This window comes from Macadamia integrifolia, chromosome 5, assembly GCF_013358625.1.
Source record: "Macadamia integrifolia cultivar HAES 741 chromosome 5, SCU_Mint_v3, whole genome shotgun sequence".
Lineage (NCBI taxonomy): Eukaryota > Viridiplantae > Streptophyta > Magnoliopsida > Proteales > Proteaceae > Macadamia > Macadamia integrifolia.
In genome coordinates, this window is record NC_056561.1 from 31,355,286 (window position 1) to 31,370,282 (window position 14,997).

The following is a 14,997-nucleotide window of genomic DNA, read 5'->3' on the forward strand; positions in this document are numbered from 1 at the left end:
ATACCTAAGTGAGCAAAATTAGAACCTAAGGGGGCTGAATTGGCACGAATTGAGGAATTTGAAGCCTTGAGCATATGTCTGAGCCTAGAGTTCCTCCTGGGAAAGTCTTATATCAGTTGCAGGTGGAGTGTCCAGAGTCTCAGCTTGATGGGCTTTAATTTTGGATCAACCGCGAGCACGCTTCGCCTCAAAATCAACAGATTTTCTATGGAGCTTCCAACAGTTTGCCTTGGTATGGTATGTCTTATGGCAGTGTTCACATTTAACAATCTCCTTAGTGGTATCACCAGTTCGATTTGCTCCTTCAGAGGTAGTAGTGGATCCAGTCTGTAGGGATGACTTTTCAGTAGGAGTACGTAGCATAGAGTTAGGGCGACATTCCTCCGCATAAACCAGGGCAAAGGACTATTTCAGAGTAGGGAAGGAAGATTTTCCAAGCACCTGAACACGAATCTGATCATATTCGACATTCAAACCAGCCAAGAAATCATACACCCTAATTTTATCCACATGTTTGGTGTAAGCAATATATTCATCAACATTAGTGGGATGATAATCTATAAAGTGATCCAGTTCTTACCACAAGGTTTGAAGTTTAGCATAACATTTGGACATAGAAAGTTCCTTTTGGGTGGTGGTACGAATCTTTTTGCAAAGATCAAATACCTAAGCATCATTCCCTATTTGCCCATAAGTTTTCTTGGCAGAAGCCCATATCTGAGAAGCAGTATCTAACAACAAAAATCATCTAGAAATAGATTGATGAATAGAACCAATCAAATAAGCCATTACCAAAGAGTCATTAGTGACCCATTTATCCTGAGGGGTACCCTCATTAAAGGGTTTCTTCAATTTCCCTATAATGTGTCCAGTGGGACCTCTACCAGTAATGGTAAGATATATAGATCTGGACCCAGACGAGGTAATTAGTTCCATCCAATTTCACAGAGATAGTCTCAATAGGCAGGTAATCCTTGCGACTTTGTCCATCAGATCTAGAGGTCACAATAGTTACTTCAGATATGATTGAACTAGTAAATTCAACAATGAGAGAGAAATACCAAATCTTCAAAACCAGCCAGCAGAAAGTTTATATTTGGATCGAATTGCCTGGTAAGAGTAGAGAGGCACTCCTCCAAATAATATCAGATTTTGATGAAGAATTGTTGAGATAGGAAAATTAGGGTTTTGGGAGAAAACCCTAATTATCACAGAAGAGGTGAGATTTGATATAGAGACTTGGCAGATAGAGCCACAGATCTGGTCGATCTCCTAAAATATTCAGCCAATTATGAGGAGGGAGTCCCAAAAATCTATTTAGTCAGGTTTTTGGAAGAAAACCTTGTTTTTGCAAAACTTGATTAGTGTAGATCTTCAATCTTGTAAGTGATGATGGAATTATCTAGGTAGTTATACTTGATCTTCAAGAGGTCAACTTTGTGGGTATCCTCAAGCTCATTTGGAAAATTGTTTCTAAGCAGAGAAGCATCTGGGTCGATTGGATTCAATCTTCCCCGCTTAAAAACAATTCCCTTTGGACTACCCCCATCCCCGTGGATGCCTCCTGGATCTGGAGGAAAATCCTCAATCTCCGTCCTCTTGCTCTCACTGCCATTACCTTCTCTATTGGTAATGGCCAATCGACCTCCCTCTAGCATGATCCGTGGCACCCTTCTGGCATTCTCTCCACTCTGATCACGCCCAGAATTATCTATTCTTCGGGTCTCCCCATGTCTGCCCCTATTTCCTCTATTCTCTCCCCTTTCGGATGGTCTCCCCCCTTTCCTCCCCCCCGCCCTTGCTGACCTCTAGTCCTCCCTTCCCCCCTTCCCCCTGGGCACCGGGGAAGAGATGATAAATGCATCTGGCTCCCTTCTTCCACTGGGATATTTTCTTCTGCTTCTGCTTGGTCCTTTGTCAAATCCTCTGGCTCTACTATCCCTAAGAGCAATCTCATCTGGTTCAAAGGGCATATTCCCCGCCACAACTTCACAGTTTGCAAATGTCTCTCTAACTGTCTTCCCACCCAATCTTTTCTCATCCCTGTCAACCCCTCCTGCTGCTTGTACTCCCATGTCCTTCAGGACTCCCCTCACCTCTTCTTTTCTTGCCCCTTCTCTTCCTCTGTCTGAAAAAAAGTCCTCTCTATATGTTGGCCTTCCCGTAAACCCATTCTCCTTTTGGATGGGGAATCTATCTAGGTTGATATGACCTTTGCGGGCACTACTATTTGTGATACCATCGCTAAGCTTGCCTTCTCTGCCACCATTAATCACCTCTGGATGGAACGCAACATCCGAAGATGGTCATCCCATTCCCACTCCCCAGACAAGATTTGGACTGCCATCTTCTTTGATGTTTCCTTTCAAATCCGCTCCTTTCATCATAGGCCTGTCTCCAATTCCCTTAGGAATAGACACATTATTGCCTCCTGGAACCTCTTTACCGGCACCATCCCCACTTCTTGATTCCCCCCCCCCTTTTTGATGTATCCCTTTGTCCTTTTGGCTTGAGTGTTGGCTTTGTGCCTCACTTTTTTATATTGTTCTTTGCCCCTTGTGACTGGCTTCTCCTTTATGGTTGAAGTCCCCCCCCCCTTTTTCCTCCCCTTGTAAATTCTCTCCTTTAGTTATTAATTTATTTAATTATCCAAAAAAAAATCGCAAAGTGAAGAACCCTAATTTTCTTGTAAAGGTTTTGGGTTTTAGTTTATAAGGTAGGGTATAGGACAACCACTAGATTCGTAGGAATCACCTCATTAGTGCTGGCCTATGGTAGGTTAATGGGACAAAAGTAGGAGAAGATGAAGGATAACAAAGGTGATGGAGGTCTGTAATTCTTGAAGGAGGAAGAAGGGGATGGAAACTAAAAACTTAGATATGAAATTAGGCTCTGATACCATGTTAACAGGATGAATGGGAGAATGCTTGTGTCTTTAACTGATCACGCAAATCATTTATTTATAATATAGAATCATGATAGAGTCATGATTGGAGTACAAATCAGAAAATAAAAAATAATTACAAGAATACCCCCATCCAGCCGCCCCACTCTAACTAGGGTCGGTGGAGAGGGGAAAGCCCTAATGTGCCCCTGCGGCACACTTATTCTTATTCTAACAGATGGCTTAGAACAGCTAGGCTGCGTTTGGTAGTCATCCAAAGAAACGTTTTCAGCATTTTTCCATTCTATAGGAACAAAAAAAAGGGATAAAGTGTTTGGTTTCAACTTGGTGTTTTCGATTTTTTTGTAACTAAAAGGTAAAAAAATGCTAAAAACGCAAAATGATGGAACGATGAAACCTTGTTCCATCATTTTGGTTTCGTTCTAAATACAAAAAAAGTGAACTAAGGTAATCGTTCCTGAAAATAGGTTCACCAAACACCATTATTTTCATTTTAAAACGGCATTTTGACACAAAAAATGAAATTCTGTTTTTTACATGAAACATCATTTCTGGAACTGAATGACTACCAAATGCAGCCTTAGACTTCTATTTTATTTCTTTTTCTATGACGCTTCACAGCCACCCTATCAATTGAATGAATGGAATAAAATTAGTTTACTTTGAAATTGAGATTGGTGTCTCTTCTCCCTTTTTTCCCTCACGATATTTCTGATTTCTCCCTACTCTCTCATTCTTGTATCTCTCTTCCCCTCTCATACTTCTTACACTTATCTCTTTATTTTCTTATTTATTTGAACTAGATTCTGATCACAAATATCATTGGGCCTGCTTACATTTGAGGTCTAATCCATTGGATTTTCAGAATCCATTAGTAGAGTGTAGGTGTGGGCTATCTGTATCTCTACTTGTTTTACTTTTAATGTAGGACTAGATTTGCAAGCTCAAACTAGACCCATACAATAGGAACTTTTAAACCAAAGAACAACCAAAAGCAGTCCAACAACATAATAGAAAATCAGAATAATATAAGATAGTCCAACAGGCTATCGATTCAATATGGCAGAAGTAATCATGTCAAACCAGCAGAATATAAAAGCAGATCAGCAAGCAATCAATCCCTAGAACCAGTACTTCTTAGGACAGATCAGTATCGGCCAAGTAGAAATAAACCAGTGACCATTAATAGTTCAAATCAACTGAACAATGAACCAAAGGCCAAAGAAACCATAGGAATCAAATCAAACCCAACTAAAATGGAAACTAAATAGTAATCCCGTACTCAATTTTAGAGCCTCCCTTTTTGATGTAGGGGATTCCTAGGTGACTAAGTTTCCTACAAGATTAACTAACTAGGTAGGGTTAACTCAAGGGACTTGAGTAAACAGGACAAAAAAAACTCAGCAAACAAGATTTAACATGCAACATAGAATGAGACTAATAGACAAAGTAGCAAAAAGCAATAATAATCTAGGAAGAAAAACACATAAACTCACTCAAGCTTCAAGGGGAAACATGGGGTAAGGAACATGACAGCAATCAAAATTAGGTTACAGCACTAGTTTATTAAGCATCAAAAGTAGATAGAAACCCCATGCTATATGCTCTAAGATCAGTTATACTAGTAATAAGAAGACCAGCAATACTTAAGGCAAACAATGTGGTAAATAAAAGGTTAAACAAAGGCTAAAAGGGGGGGTGGGTTTTAATGGAAGTAACAGAGTAAATAATGAGGAGATAATGGAGGGAATGGGAGGGGTTTATTCTATACTTATCTGCTGCCCAGGTCTGAGAGTAAAGAAGACAGCCCAGATTTGAAGATGGTGTCCAGTAGTAATCCGTTCATTGAAAGGAGATCAGCAGCAGCCCAGGTGATGATCTATCCACGTAGTATGGCCTTCAGTTGTTGCAAACAGAGGCTGCAATAGTGCAGCAGTAGTAACAGAGAATAACAGCAGCATCAACAGAGATTAACAGCAGCAGCAGAGAACATCCAACAGTAGTAGACAGTAAACAACAGCAGCAGCAGAGAACATTCAACAGCAGTAGACAGTAGACAGTAAACAGTAGCAGTAAAAGGGAATTGGAAGAGAGAGAGGGAGGCGAGAGAAGAGAGAAGAGAAAAGAGAGAACCGAGAGAATAAAGAGAGAAAAGGCGAGAAAGAGAGTGAGAAAGACGAGATTGAAAGAGAGAGAGAATCGTGAGAGGGGTGGGGGGTTTGCTCCTTGGCTGTTTTTCAATTCACATTCATTCCTTAGAACCGTGGCCAATGGCCTTACATAAATAAGAGACTAATTACTAAAAAGAAAATATTATTCTAGGAATGCTATTTCATAAACAAAGAAATTTTCTAAAAAGAAATCAATAGAATAATTGTTTAGTTTCCTAATTAACTTAAAGACTCAAATAAACAAAATCCTAGGAAATAAAACTACTAAACTATCAGATTTGGTGGGGGCCACACAATCTTGGCAAATTTTGGAAGGAGAGGACTCGATCCAGCGCTGGGAAGGCTGGATTGAGCCTTCCTTTATTCTTCTTCTTTCTTCTTCTTCCTTTTTTTAATCCTCCAACCACAAAGAAGGTTGGGTCTTCTTCTTCCTTCGGTTGTACGTCTTGATGTCCCCATCAACTCTCCCCGGCTTAGAAGAATTCACCTCCGGTGAATTAAAACTCATGTAATAGTCAAGTAGGTCTGGGTTGAGTTGTTGGACTTCTTGCATTGTGATCCAGGTGTTGTCAATTTCCGGACGTCCATGCCACTTGACCAAGAACTCTCTAGAACCTACAATGTGTGTGGACACAATCTTCTCATCAAGGATTTCCTCAATCTCTTCAGTCCTTCTCGTGACCATAGGCACAAGTGGTAATGAGGTGGGGGGAGGTGGTTGGTTTGGTTCAATAGTCTCATCAATGGTGAAGGGAAAGTCCTCAAAGTCATCAGGATAGAAAGGGGTAATGGTAGAGGTACCATGGTATGGGACAAAGTCTTCAACATTGAAAATATTACTGATTTCCATACTAGTTGGTAGATCAAGAACATACGCATTGGCACCTATCCTCTTGAGTACTTTGAACGGACTTGTGCTACGAGCATGCAACTTGCTCGCTTTTCCCCTAACAAAACATTGCTGCTTAATTCTAACCATCACTATATCACCCTCTTGAAACTCTTGTAGCCTTCTGTGCACTTCTGCCTTCGACTTATATTGCTCGTTGCTCAGTGCTATCTGTCTTCTTATACCTGCATGCAAATCATGTATATGCTGAGCAAAAGACTCGGCTGACTAGGAGGTCCTGGAACTAGACACGACTGGGATAAGGTCTATGGGTGCTCGGGGCTGGTATCCTGAACAGATCTCAAAGGGGGACAGACCAGTGGTACGGTTCTTAGAACTATTATACGCAAACTCAGCCTGGCTAAGGACTCGATCCCAACTGGTAAGGTGTTCCCCTATGAGGCAACACAATAAATTCCCTAAGCTCCTATTGACAACCTCGGTTTGGCCATCGGTTTGAGGGTGAAAAGCTGAGGAGAAACGAAGCTTCGTACCCATCATCCGGCACAGGGTCCTCCAAAAATGACTAGTGAACTTAACATCCCTATCAGACACTATGGTGAGGGGCAACCCATGGTACTTGACAACCTCATTAAAGAAAAATCTGGCTACTATGAATGCATCAGAGGTCTTAGAGCATGGGATGAAATGGGCCATCTTCGAGAAGCGGTCCACAACCACATAAACAGAATCATAGCCCCTCGAGGCTTTTGGTAGACCAAGCACGAAGTTCATGCTAAGGTCCTGCCAAGGAGAATGGGGAATAGGTAAGGAAGTGTACAAACCCATGTGTTTGATTTTGTTGTTTGGCGGTCTGGCATATCTGACACTGACTCACAACTCTAGCAACATCCCTCTTATGTCCTGGCCAAAAGAATTTGTCCTCAACGAGGGTGATGGTCTTATCTCAACCGAAATGGCCAGCGACTCCCCCAGCATGTAATTCCCAGATCAGGAAATCTTGGAGTAAAGTCCTGGGAATGCACAACTTGCTTCCTTTAAAAAGGAAGCCCTCCCTAAGTAGGTAGTCCGAGCGGTTGACCGGGTTGCCTTCACTCAAGGAAGTGAACGGCTCACTAAAATCAGAACAGGTGGGGTATTGGTCCTTGACTCGCTCGAACCCTACAACCTCTACACTCATTGCCTGGAGTAGCACACTAGCCCGACTCCTAGCATTGGTGTGACTGAGGAACATGTTCACCCGGCTTAGTGCATCTACAGTAGTATTCTCGACACCAGGTCTGTGCTTGAGTACAAAAGTGCACTCTTGGAGAAAGTCAACCCACTTGGCATGCCTCTGGTTAAGTTTCTTTTGGCCACTCAGGTATCTCAAAGCCTGGTGGTCAGAGAATAGCACGAATTCTTGCGGTAAAAGGTAATGTCGCCAATAGCGCAGTGATTGGATAACCGCATAGAATTCCTTGTCGTATGTGAAATATCGTTACCTAGCTTCATTAAGCTTCTCACTAAAATAGGCAACAGGGTGGCCCTCTTGTCCTAGGACACCACCTATCATAATACCAGATGCATCGCAATTCACTTCGAAGACCTTAGAGAAATCTGGGAGGCACAGGACTGGAGCTTCAGTCATAAGCTTTTTAATATCATTAAAGGCCTTCGTAGCACTTAGTCCATTGAAACTCCTTTTTCATGCAATCGGCGATAGGAGACATAATGGAACTAAACCAGTAGATGAACCTCCTGTAGAAAGTGGCTAAGCCATGAAAGCTTCTTACCTCATGGACATTAGTTGGCTCAGGCCACTCTACAATCGCTCTCACTTTCTCAGGGTCAGCAGATACTCCTTGAGTTGACACAACAAATCCTAGGAAGATGACTTGATCACTCATGAAGGTGCACTTCTTAAGGTTGACATAGAGTTTCTCTTGTAAGAGCACATGAAAAACCTTCTGTAAGTGATCCAAGTGGAAAGACGGGGTCTTACTATAGATAAGAATGTCATCAAAGTAAACCACTAGGAACTTGCCAATGAATGGTTGAAGCACTTGATTCATTATCCTCATGAAGGTGCTAGGTGCACTTGACAAGCCAAAAAGCATGACTAACCACTCAAAGAGGCCATCCTTCTTCTTGAAGGTTGTCTTCCACTCATCTCCAGGCCTAACCCTAATCTGATGGTACCCGCTCTCGAGATCAATCTTCGAAAAGATCGAAGAGTTGGTCATCATATCCAACATGTCATCAAGCCTAGGGATAGGGAACCTATACTTGATGGTGATCTTATTGATGACCCTACTATCAACACACATACGCCAGGTGTCATCTTTCTTTGGCGTGAGCAAGGCTGGTACAGCACACGGGCTAAGGCTTTCCCTAATGAATCCCTTCTGCAACAGTTCATCCACTTGTCGTTTGAGTTCGGCGTGTTCTTTGGGATTCATTCGGTAATGGGATAAGTTCGGGAGAGAGGATCCTGGAACTAAGTCAATAGCGTGCTGGATGTCACGCATAGGTGGTAACTCATCAAGTAGTTCCTCAGGGAATAACCTCTCGAATTTCTTCAACAAGGGTCGCACTTCTCTAAGAGCCTCAGTGAATAAGCGTGACCTATCGGTATTACTCTGTATGACAACTAGAGCATAAATCACCCCTGACTCGTGACACTCTCCTTCAAATTGTTGTTGATTTAAAATGTTGAGTGTTTTGGTGGGGGTGTTTGGATGTACTTCCCTTGTGTTCTGGAACCTTAACTTCCCTAGGGGCACTGGGGGTCAGTCTGATCTTCTTCCCTTTGAACTCAAAGACATAGGTGTTAGACTTCCCGTAATTGGTGACATCTCGGTCATATAACCAGGGTCTACCTAGGATGATGTGGGAAACATCCATCTCTAGGACATCACACCACACTCGATCCTTATATCCTGCAAAGTGCAAGGGAACTAAACACCTCAGATTAACGGGAATGGTGGACTGATCAACCCAGGCAACCTTGTAAGGCTTAGGGTGGGGTTCAGGTTTGAGGCCCATTCGAGCAACAGCGCTCTTGGCGACCACATTCATGTAACTCCCGTTGTCTATGGCGACGCGGCAGTTCTTGCCCTGATGACATGTGTAAGTGATAAAAAATATTAGTTCGTCGCCAATCATCGCTACTCCTAGGTTGTGAGACCATGCAACGCACAATGCCAAGCTTGAGGACACCGGCCTCCTCGATGTCCTCATCAGATATGGTCTCATCAGGTCTATGGTCCTCATACTCATGGTCCTGAAACCCCTCTTGGGCACCTTCTTCAAGGGTCTGCTCTCCGACATAAAGATTCCTATTGGGACACTCTCTAGAGAAATGACCAAACCCGCGACACTTGAAGCACTGTTGTTGTCCATTACTCTTGGGTGCTTCTCCCAAAATTCCTTTACCCTTGTTGTCAAATTGACGTTGTGGTGCAGCAATGGGTTTTGGGAATTCAGTTGAGCCTTGGGGTGGTTTTCTAAATTGGGACTCCCCAGTTTGGTAGCTCTTCCTCTAAGAATAAGTTCTCATAGAGGATTCCACCTCAAGGGCTATCCTGAAGGCTTGTGGAACGTCTTGCACCAGGTGGGGTGCCATACGAGACTGAATTTCAGAGTTGAATCTGGTAAGGAATCTAGATAGTGTCTGCTCAACATCCTCCCGAATACGGCTTCTAATTTCAATTCATTGAACTTGCTCATGTATTCAATCACAGTCAACTTTCATTGTTTCAGGGTATTCATTTCATTCAACAACTGGAGCCTATAAGTGATAGGAAAAAATTCCCTATTGCATCTCTACCCAGGCAGTGATTGGCTCGAGTCCTAGGTGGTCCTCCTGATACTCTAGGTCTGTCCAGAAGTCCTGGGCAGCTCCAATAAGCTTGAACTTAGCAAATTGGTAGCGGACTTCCTCTGGCATATCGTGGAAATCAAAGTACCTATCTATCTGCTTGATCCAATCCAGAAAGATCCTAGCATCAATCTGACCATCATAGGTAGGGACATCTACCTTAATCATCCGTCTAACATCAAAGCCCATATCAGGATGCTTATAACCCTCATCATCTCCATATTGGGTTTGGCGTCTTGGTGGTGGGCCTCGACCCCTACCCCGATCCCTACCACACCCTAGGCCTTGGAAGTTATCCCCTATCAGGTCATAACCATCAGTCTAGTTATTCTCATTTACTTCCTCAGGGTTAGGGCCTCTGCCCCTAGGTTCAGTGCTAGTTGTGTTACGACCTTGCCATCCATCAGGGTTTTGGGCACTTGTCTCGAGGGCAGCCAACTTATCGGTAAGGGCTTGGAGATGGATAGCTTGTGTTTCCTGTATGGCTTAAGCAGCTTTCATGAATTCAGCCAGTTGCTCAGATTGGGTGGAGGTTCTAGGAGGGTCAGACATATCCTGGTATGCTCTACCACTACGAGTGGACATAAGGAGATGGGCAGCCAAGGTACGGTTGCCACCAAAGACTCAAGGTCTACTCAGAATCTCCAATTAAGATAGGTAGTTAGCCCTTTCAATCTTGATGTCAAATCTCCCTCTCAAGTATGTGCTTTTGGAGGGAATAGCGTCCAATGCTATTTGGTCCTACCAACTTAAGAAAGAAAAGGGTGTCCTCTAATCTATGGTATCGCTTTCTTAGCTCAGACTCGACTACGGACAGATGATGACAAAGACTAGACCTCGAAAGGTAAGACATGTAAACAAAGGACAGCAGTACCTAATTACCCTAAACCTAGACAAAACCATGCTCTGATACCAAGATGACGTAGGGGGTTCCTAGTTGACTAGGTTTCCTACAAGATTAACTAACTAGGTAGGGTTAACTCAAGGGACTTGGGTAAACAGGACAAAAGAAACTCAGCAAACAAGATTTAACATGCAACATAGAATGAGACTAATAGACAAAGTAGCAAAAAGCAATAATAATCTAAGAAGAAAAACACATAAACTCACTCAAGCTTCAAGGGGAAACATGGGGTAGGGAACATGGCAGCAATCAAAATTAGGTTACAGCACTAGTTTATTAAGCATCAAAAGTAGATAGAAACCCCATGCTATATGCTCTAAGATCAGTTATACTAGTAATAAGAAGACCAACAATACTTAAGGCAAACAATGTGGTAAATAAAATGTTAAACAATGGCTAAAAGGGGGGGTGCGTTTTAATAGAAGTAACAGAGTAAATAATGAGGGGATAATGGAGGGAATGGGAGGGTTTATTCTATACTTATCTGCTGCCCAGGTCTGAGAGTAAAGAAGACAGCCCAGATTTGAAGATGGTGTCCAGCAGTAATCCGTTCATTGAAAGGAGATCAGCAGCAGCCCAGGTGATGATCTATCCACGTAGTATGGCCTTCAGTTGTTGCAAACAGAGGCTGCAATAGTGCAACAGTAGTAACAGAGAATAACAGCAGCATCAACAGAGATTAACAGCAGCAGCAGAGAACATCCAATAGTAGTAGGCAGGAAACAGCAGCAGCAGAGAACATTCAACAGCACTAGACAGTAAACAGTAGCAGTAAAAGGGAATTGGAAGAGAGAGAGGGAGGCGAGAGAAGAGAGAAGAGAAAAGAGAGAACCGAGAGAATAAAGAGAGAAAAGGTGAGAAAGAAAGTGAGAAAGACGAGATTGAAAGAGAGAGAGAATCGTGAGAGGGGTGGGGGGTTTGCTCCTTGGCTGTTTTTCAATTCACATTCATTCCTTAGAACCGTGGCCAATGGCCTTACATAAATAAGAGACTAATTACTAAAAAGAAAATATTATTCTAGGAATGCTATTTCATAAACAAAGAAACTTTCTAAAAAGAAATCAATAGGATAATTACTTAGTTTCCTAATTAACTTAAAGACTCAAATAAACAAAATCCTAGGAAATAAAACTACTAAACTATCAGATTTGGTGGGGGCCACACAATCTTGGCAAATTTTGGAAGGAGAGGACTTGATCCAGCGTTGGGAAGGCTGGATCGAGCCTTCCTTTATTCTTCTTCTTTCTTCTTCTTTCTTCTTCTTCCTTCTTCTTCCTTCGGCTGTACGTCTTGATGTCCCCATCACTGTTAGACCAATAAAAGTGGCCCAATACACTCCAAACCACATGGACTGAAGGCCCAACACATATACAACCCAACCCTAGGCTTATTCCTAATAAAACAAGCCTATTTTGGTTATTAATTTGCATCAACTCTCCCCATCTTGAAAAAATCCGTCTTCGAATTTTGCAGTGATGAGGGGGAAACAACATGTCAATAGTAGCTTTGACCATTCTCAAACCAAAGAACTTGACTAACTACTAATGACTTAATTCAATTAATAACTTGACTCCTAAGAAAACAAATATAACCCAACCCTAGGCTTATTCCTAATAAAACAAGCCTATTTTGGTTATTAATCTGCATCAACTTTCTTCAAGTAAGCATCTCTCATTGTTGCAGATCTAGTAGATATCATATATTAAGAAAAAAACTCGTCAAAGAATAAATCAATGACTAATTGCTTGATTGATTTAGAATATGAAAGTAATCCACCTGATGAAAGGAAAATGAAACTTAAGAAAGCCAAATAGCTAGAATCTTACATCATGAAGGATGCCTTTTGTAGTGACGTCAAATGCCCCAGCTGTCCCTTTAGTAGCATTAATCCAGTCAATAATCCTCTGCCGATGTGCATCTTGATTGCGATCCAATTCACCATACTTATAGCTGAGAGAATCCCAGTACTCACCTACAGCAAAGTATGGTCCACTTGCTTCCAAGTAATCCTTTACGTAACCGCCCCAGAATCCTCGAACAAAATCAAGCCTCCACCCATCATACCCAATCTCTTTCCTGCATTCACGTGTTAGCAGCAACCATACTCCAATCATATTAGTACAAGCACCAATGAAAGGAAACATAAACATGACGATGTAAAGTAAAAGCAGGATGATAGGATGAAGAATGAAAGGAAACATAAAGAAAACCATTGAATATATAATAAAAGCAGATTAAAAGGATGAAGAGGAGTTTCTCTCTTGAATCTAAGGATATGATTACAACAGGACAAATTGGCGAAGTTGCATTTTCTCTATTGAGCTTCTTACGTAATCAGATAATACAACCAGAATCTATAAAGAAGAAGAAGAACAACAACAAAGAGAGAATGAGAGAGAGGGGAAAAGAGTTCACGTGAAAGGCCAACCGTGAGCATTAAATTGCACTAACAATAACCCTAATCTATTACAATGGCACTAATACCCATACTCCATCACTTAAACACCACCACACTTTCTAACAACACCATAACTCATAACATAAGCCTAAACACTGCCACAAATTATAAATGTCACCACTAACACTAAAACATCACCACACTACTAAAGCATAGCTTAATGTTTGGGACAGTAGAATTCTATTTCTTCAATATGGTTTATTAAGGTTGTAATAGTATCAAAGACCAACAACTAGTAATCACATAAGATGGAGAAAAGAAAGACGGAGGATGAGAGAAGAGAAACTGAGACCCCTAGAGCTCTAAGAATTATGCTCTAGCAGTCTCCCTTCAATCTTTATATATATATATATATTGGGCAAGAGATCTCTGCCTGGTTGCATTGCCTCTACACCAGCATGGAGGCTAATCAGAGCATGCGTAGGGGCATCAACATGAATGGGATTTTTTATTTCATACGGGGTGTGGCGGTAATTTCGTGCGCCCTTGTGTTTGGCATAGGGGCCATGTGACCAGGCAGCTTTCTTTTTCCCTATATAAAATTACATATATGAAGTTTCTGCTAAGGAAACTTTGGAGATGCTTTGAGATGTAATGATGCTTGATAGGTTGGTATATTTTTAGCCTGTTTTGAGAAGGGATTAAATTCCCAATGTGAAAACTTTATCCCATTTCTGATTTATTATATATTTTATTGGGTGTGGAGATCTAGCTCCCGCCTAAGTTGGAAACATTTCCAGCTCTATTGTCTCATCTGTCATGCAGCAATATCTGTTAATGCTCAAAGCCTCAAACTAAGTGGACATTTTATCCACATCATCTTCTAATTATGGATTAGTTTTCTGCTCTATCTAGTTTTTCTATGTATCGATATAATGCTTTGAGAATTGTTTCAGTCAAGCTTGTTTGAAGAACAGGGATACTGTTGTTTTATGGTTGTCCTTGTTGGCAACTCGGCCACGTGGCGGTGATGACGTGGCCAGTTTGGGTGACGTGGATGAAAATGATGACATGGTAGTATCCAGTGTCACCGATGAGATAACAGAGCAGCTTGGTATGCATGGAGTGGTTTAATACATTATTAATAGGTGGTGCGGGTTTCTGGGTCAAAACTGGCAAAATTGGCCTATTTACGATCGAGGGCATTTTCGGCAATGAAAATGACATTTTTGGAAGATCGGTTCTTCATGAAAAATATAGATTGTAATTTTCCTAGTCCAGTGCATTTGATTTCGTCACATTCCGATACCGTATGAAGAAGTTACGGCATTTATGGCAGTCAAGGGCAGTTTCGGCATTGAAGATGAATTTTTTAAAGGAAAAATTCTACATGTAACAATACGACAAAAATACAATCTTTCCAACGGTTCTGATTTCAGCGCATTCCGATTCCGTATGAGAAAGATACGTCATTGGAAAGGTGTAGGGGCATTTTGGTCTTTTTACATGGATGATTCAGATGATTGAGTCTTCTGAAAAGTCGTAGAGCATCCAGTTACGATTCCAACGCACTTCGTTTCATATCGATCGGATATCGTATGAAAAAGTTATAAGCGTTTCCGTAAAGTCGGTTCGAAAATCCAAACCGAAAATCCATCAGTTGCTCTCGGTGGTGGGTGGATTTTTCGGATTTTATTTTTGAAATTCGAAGGGCTTTTGTGTAATTTAAAGATTTTGAAGGTCTGAGTTGCAAGGGGTCTTTAAGCACTGAAACATATGGAGGCAGGGGCTTGATTGTAATAAAGAGGAGTAAAGGGAAGTGAAATGGACGGCCAAGATTCGACCACGTAGGCTTGATGCCCATCCAAAGGCTGCTGAGATTTTGGTGTGATATGGACGAGATAGAT

At 41.7% G+C, this 14,997-nt stretch overlaps 1 protein-coding gene across 1 annotated transcript in view; it reads right to left on the reverse strand.

Moving 5' to 3' along the window:
- Positions 1-14,997, reverse strand: part of LOC122079088 (alpha-amylase 3, chloroplastic-like) — a 46,639-nt gene that overhangs the window by 13,573 nt on the left and 18,069 nt on the right. The window contains 1 exon segment of the mRNA XM_042645333.1: positions 12,519-12,768. Within this exon segment, the coding sequence (XP_042501267.1) occupies positions 12,519-12,768 (250 nt within the window).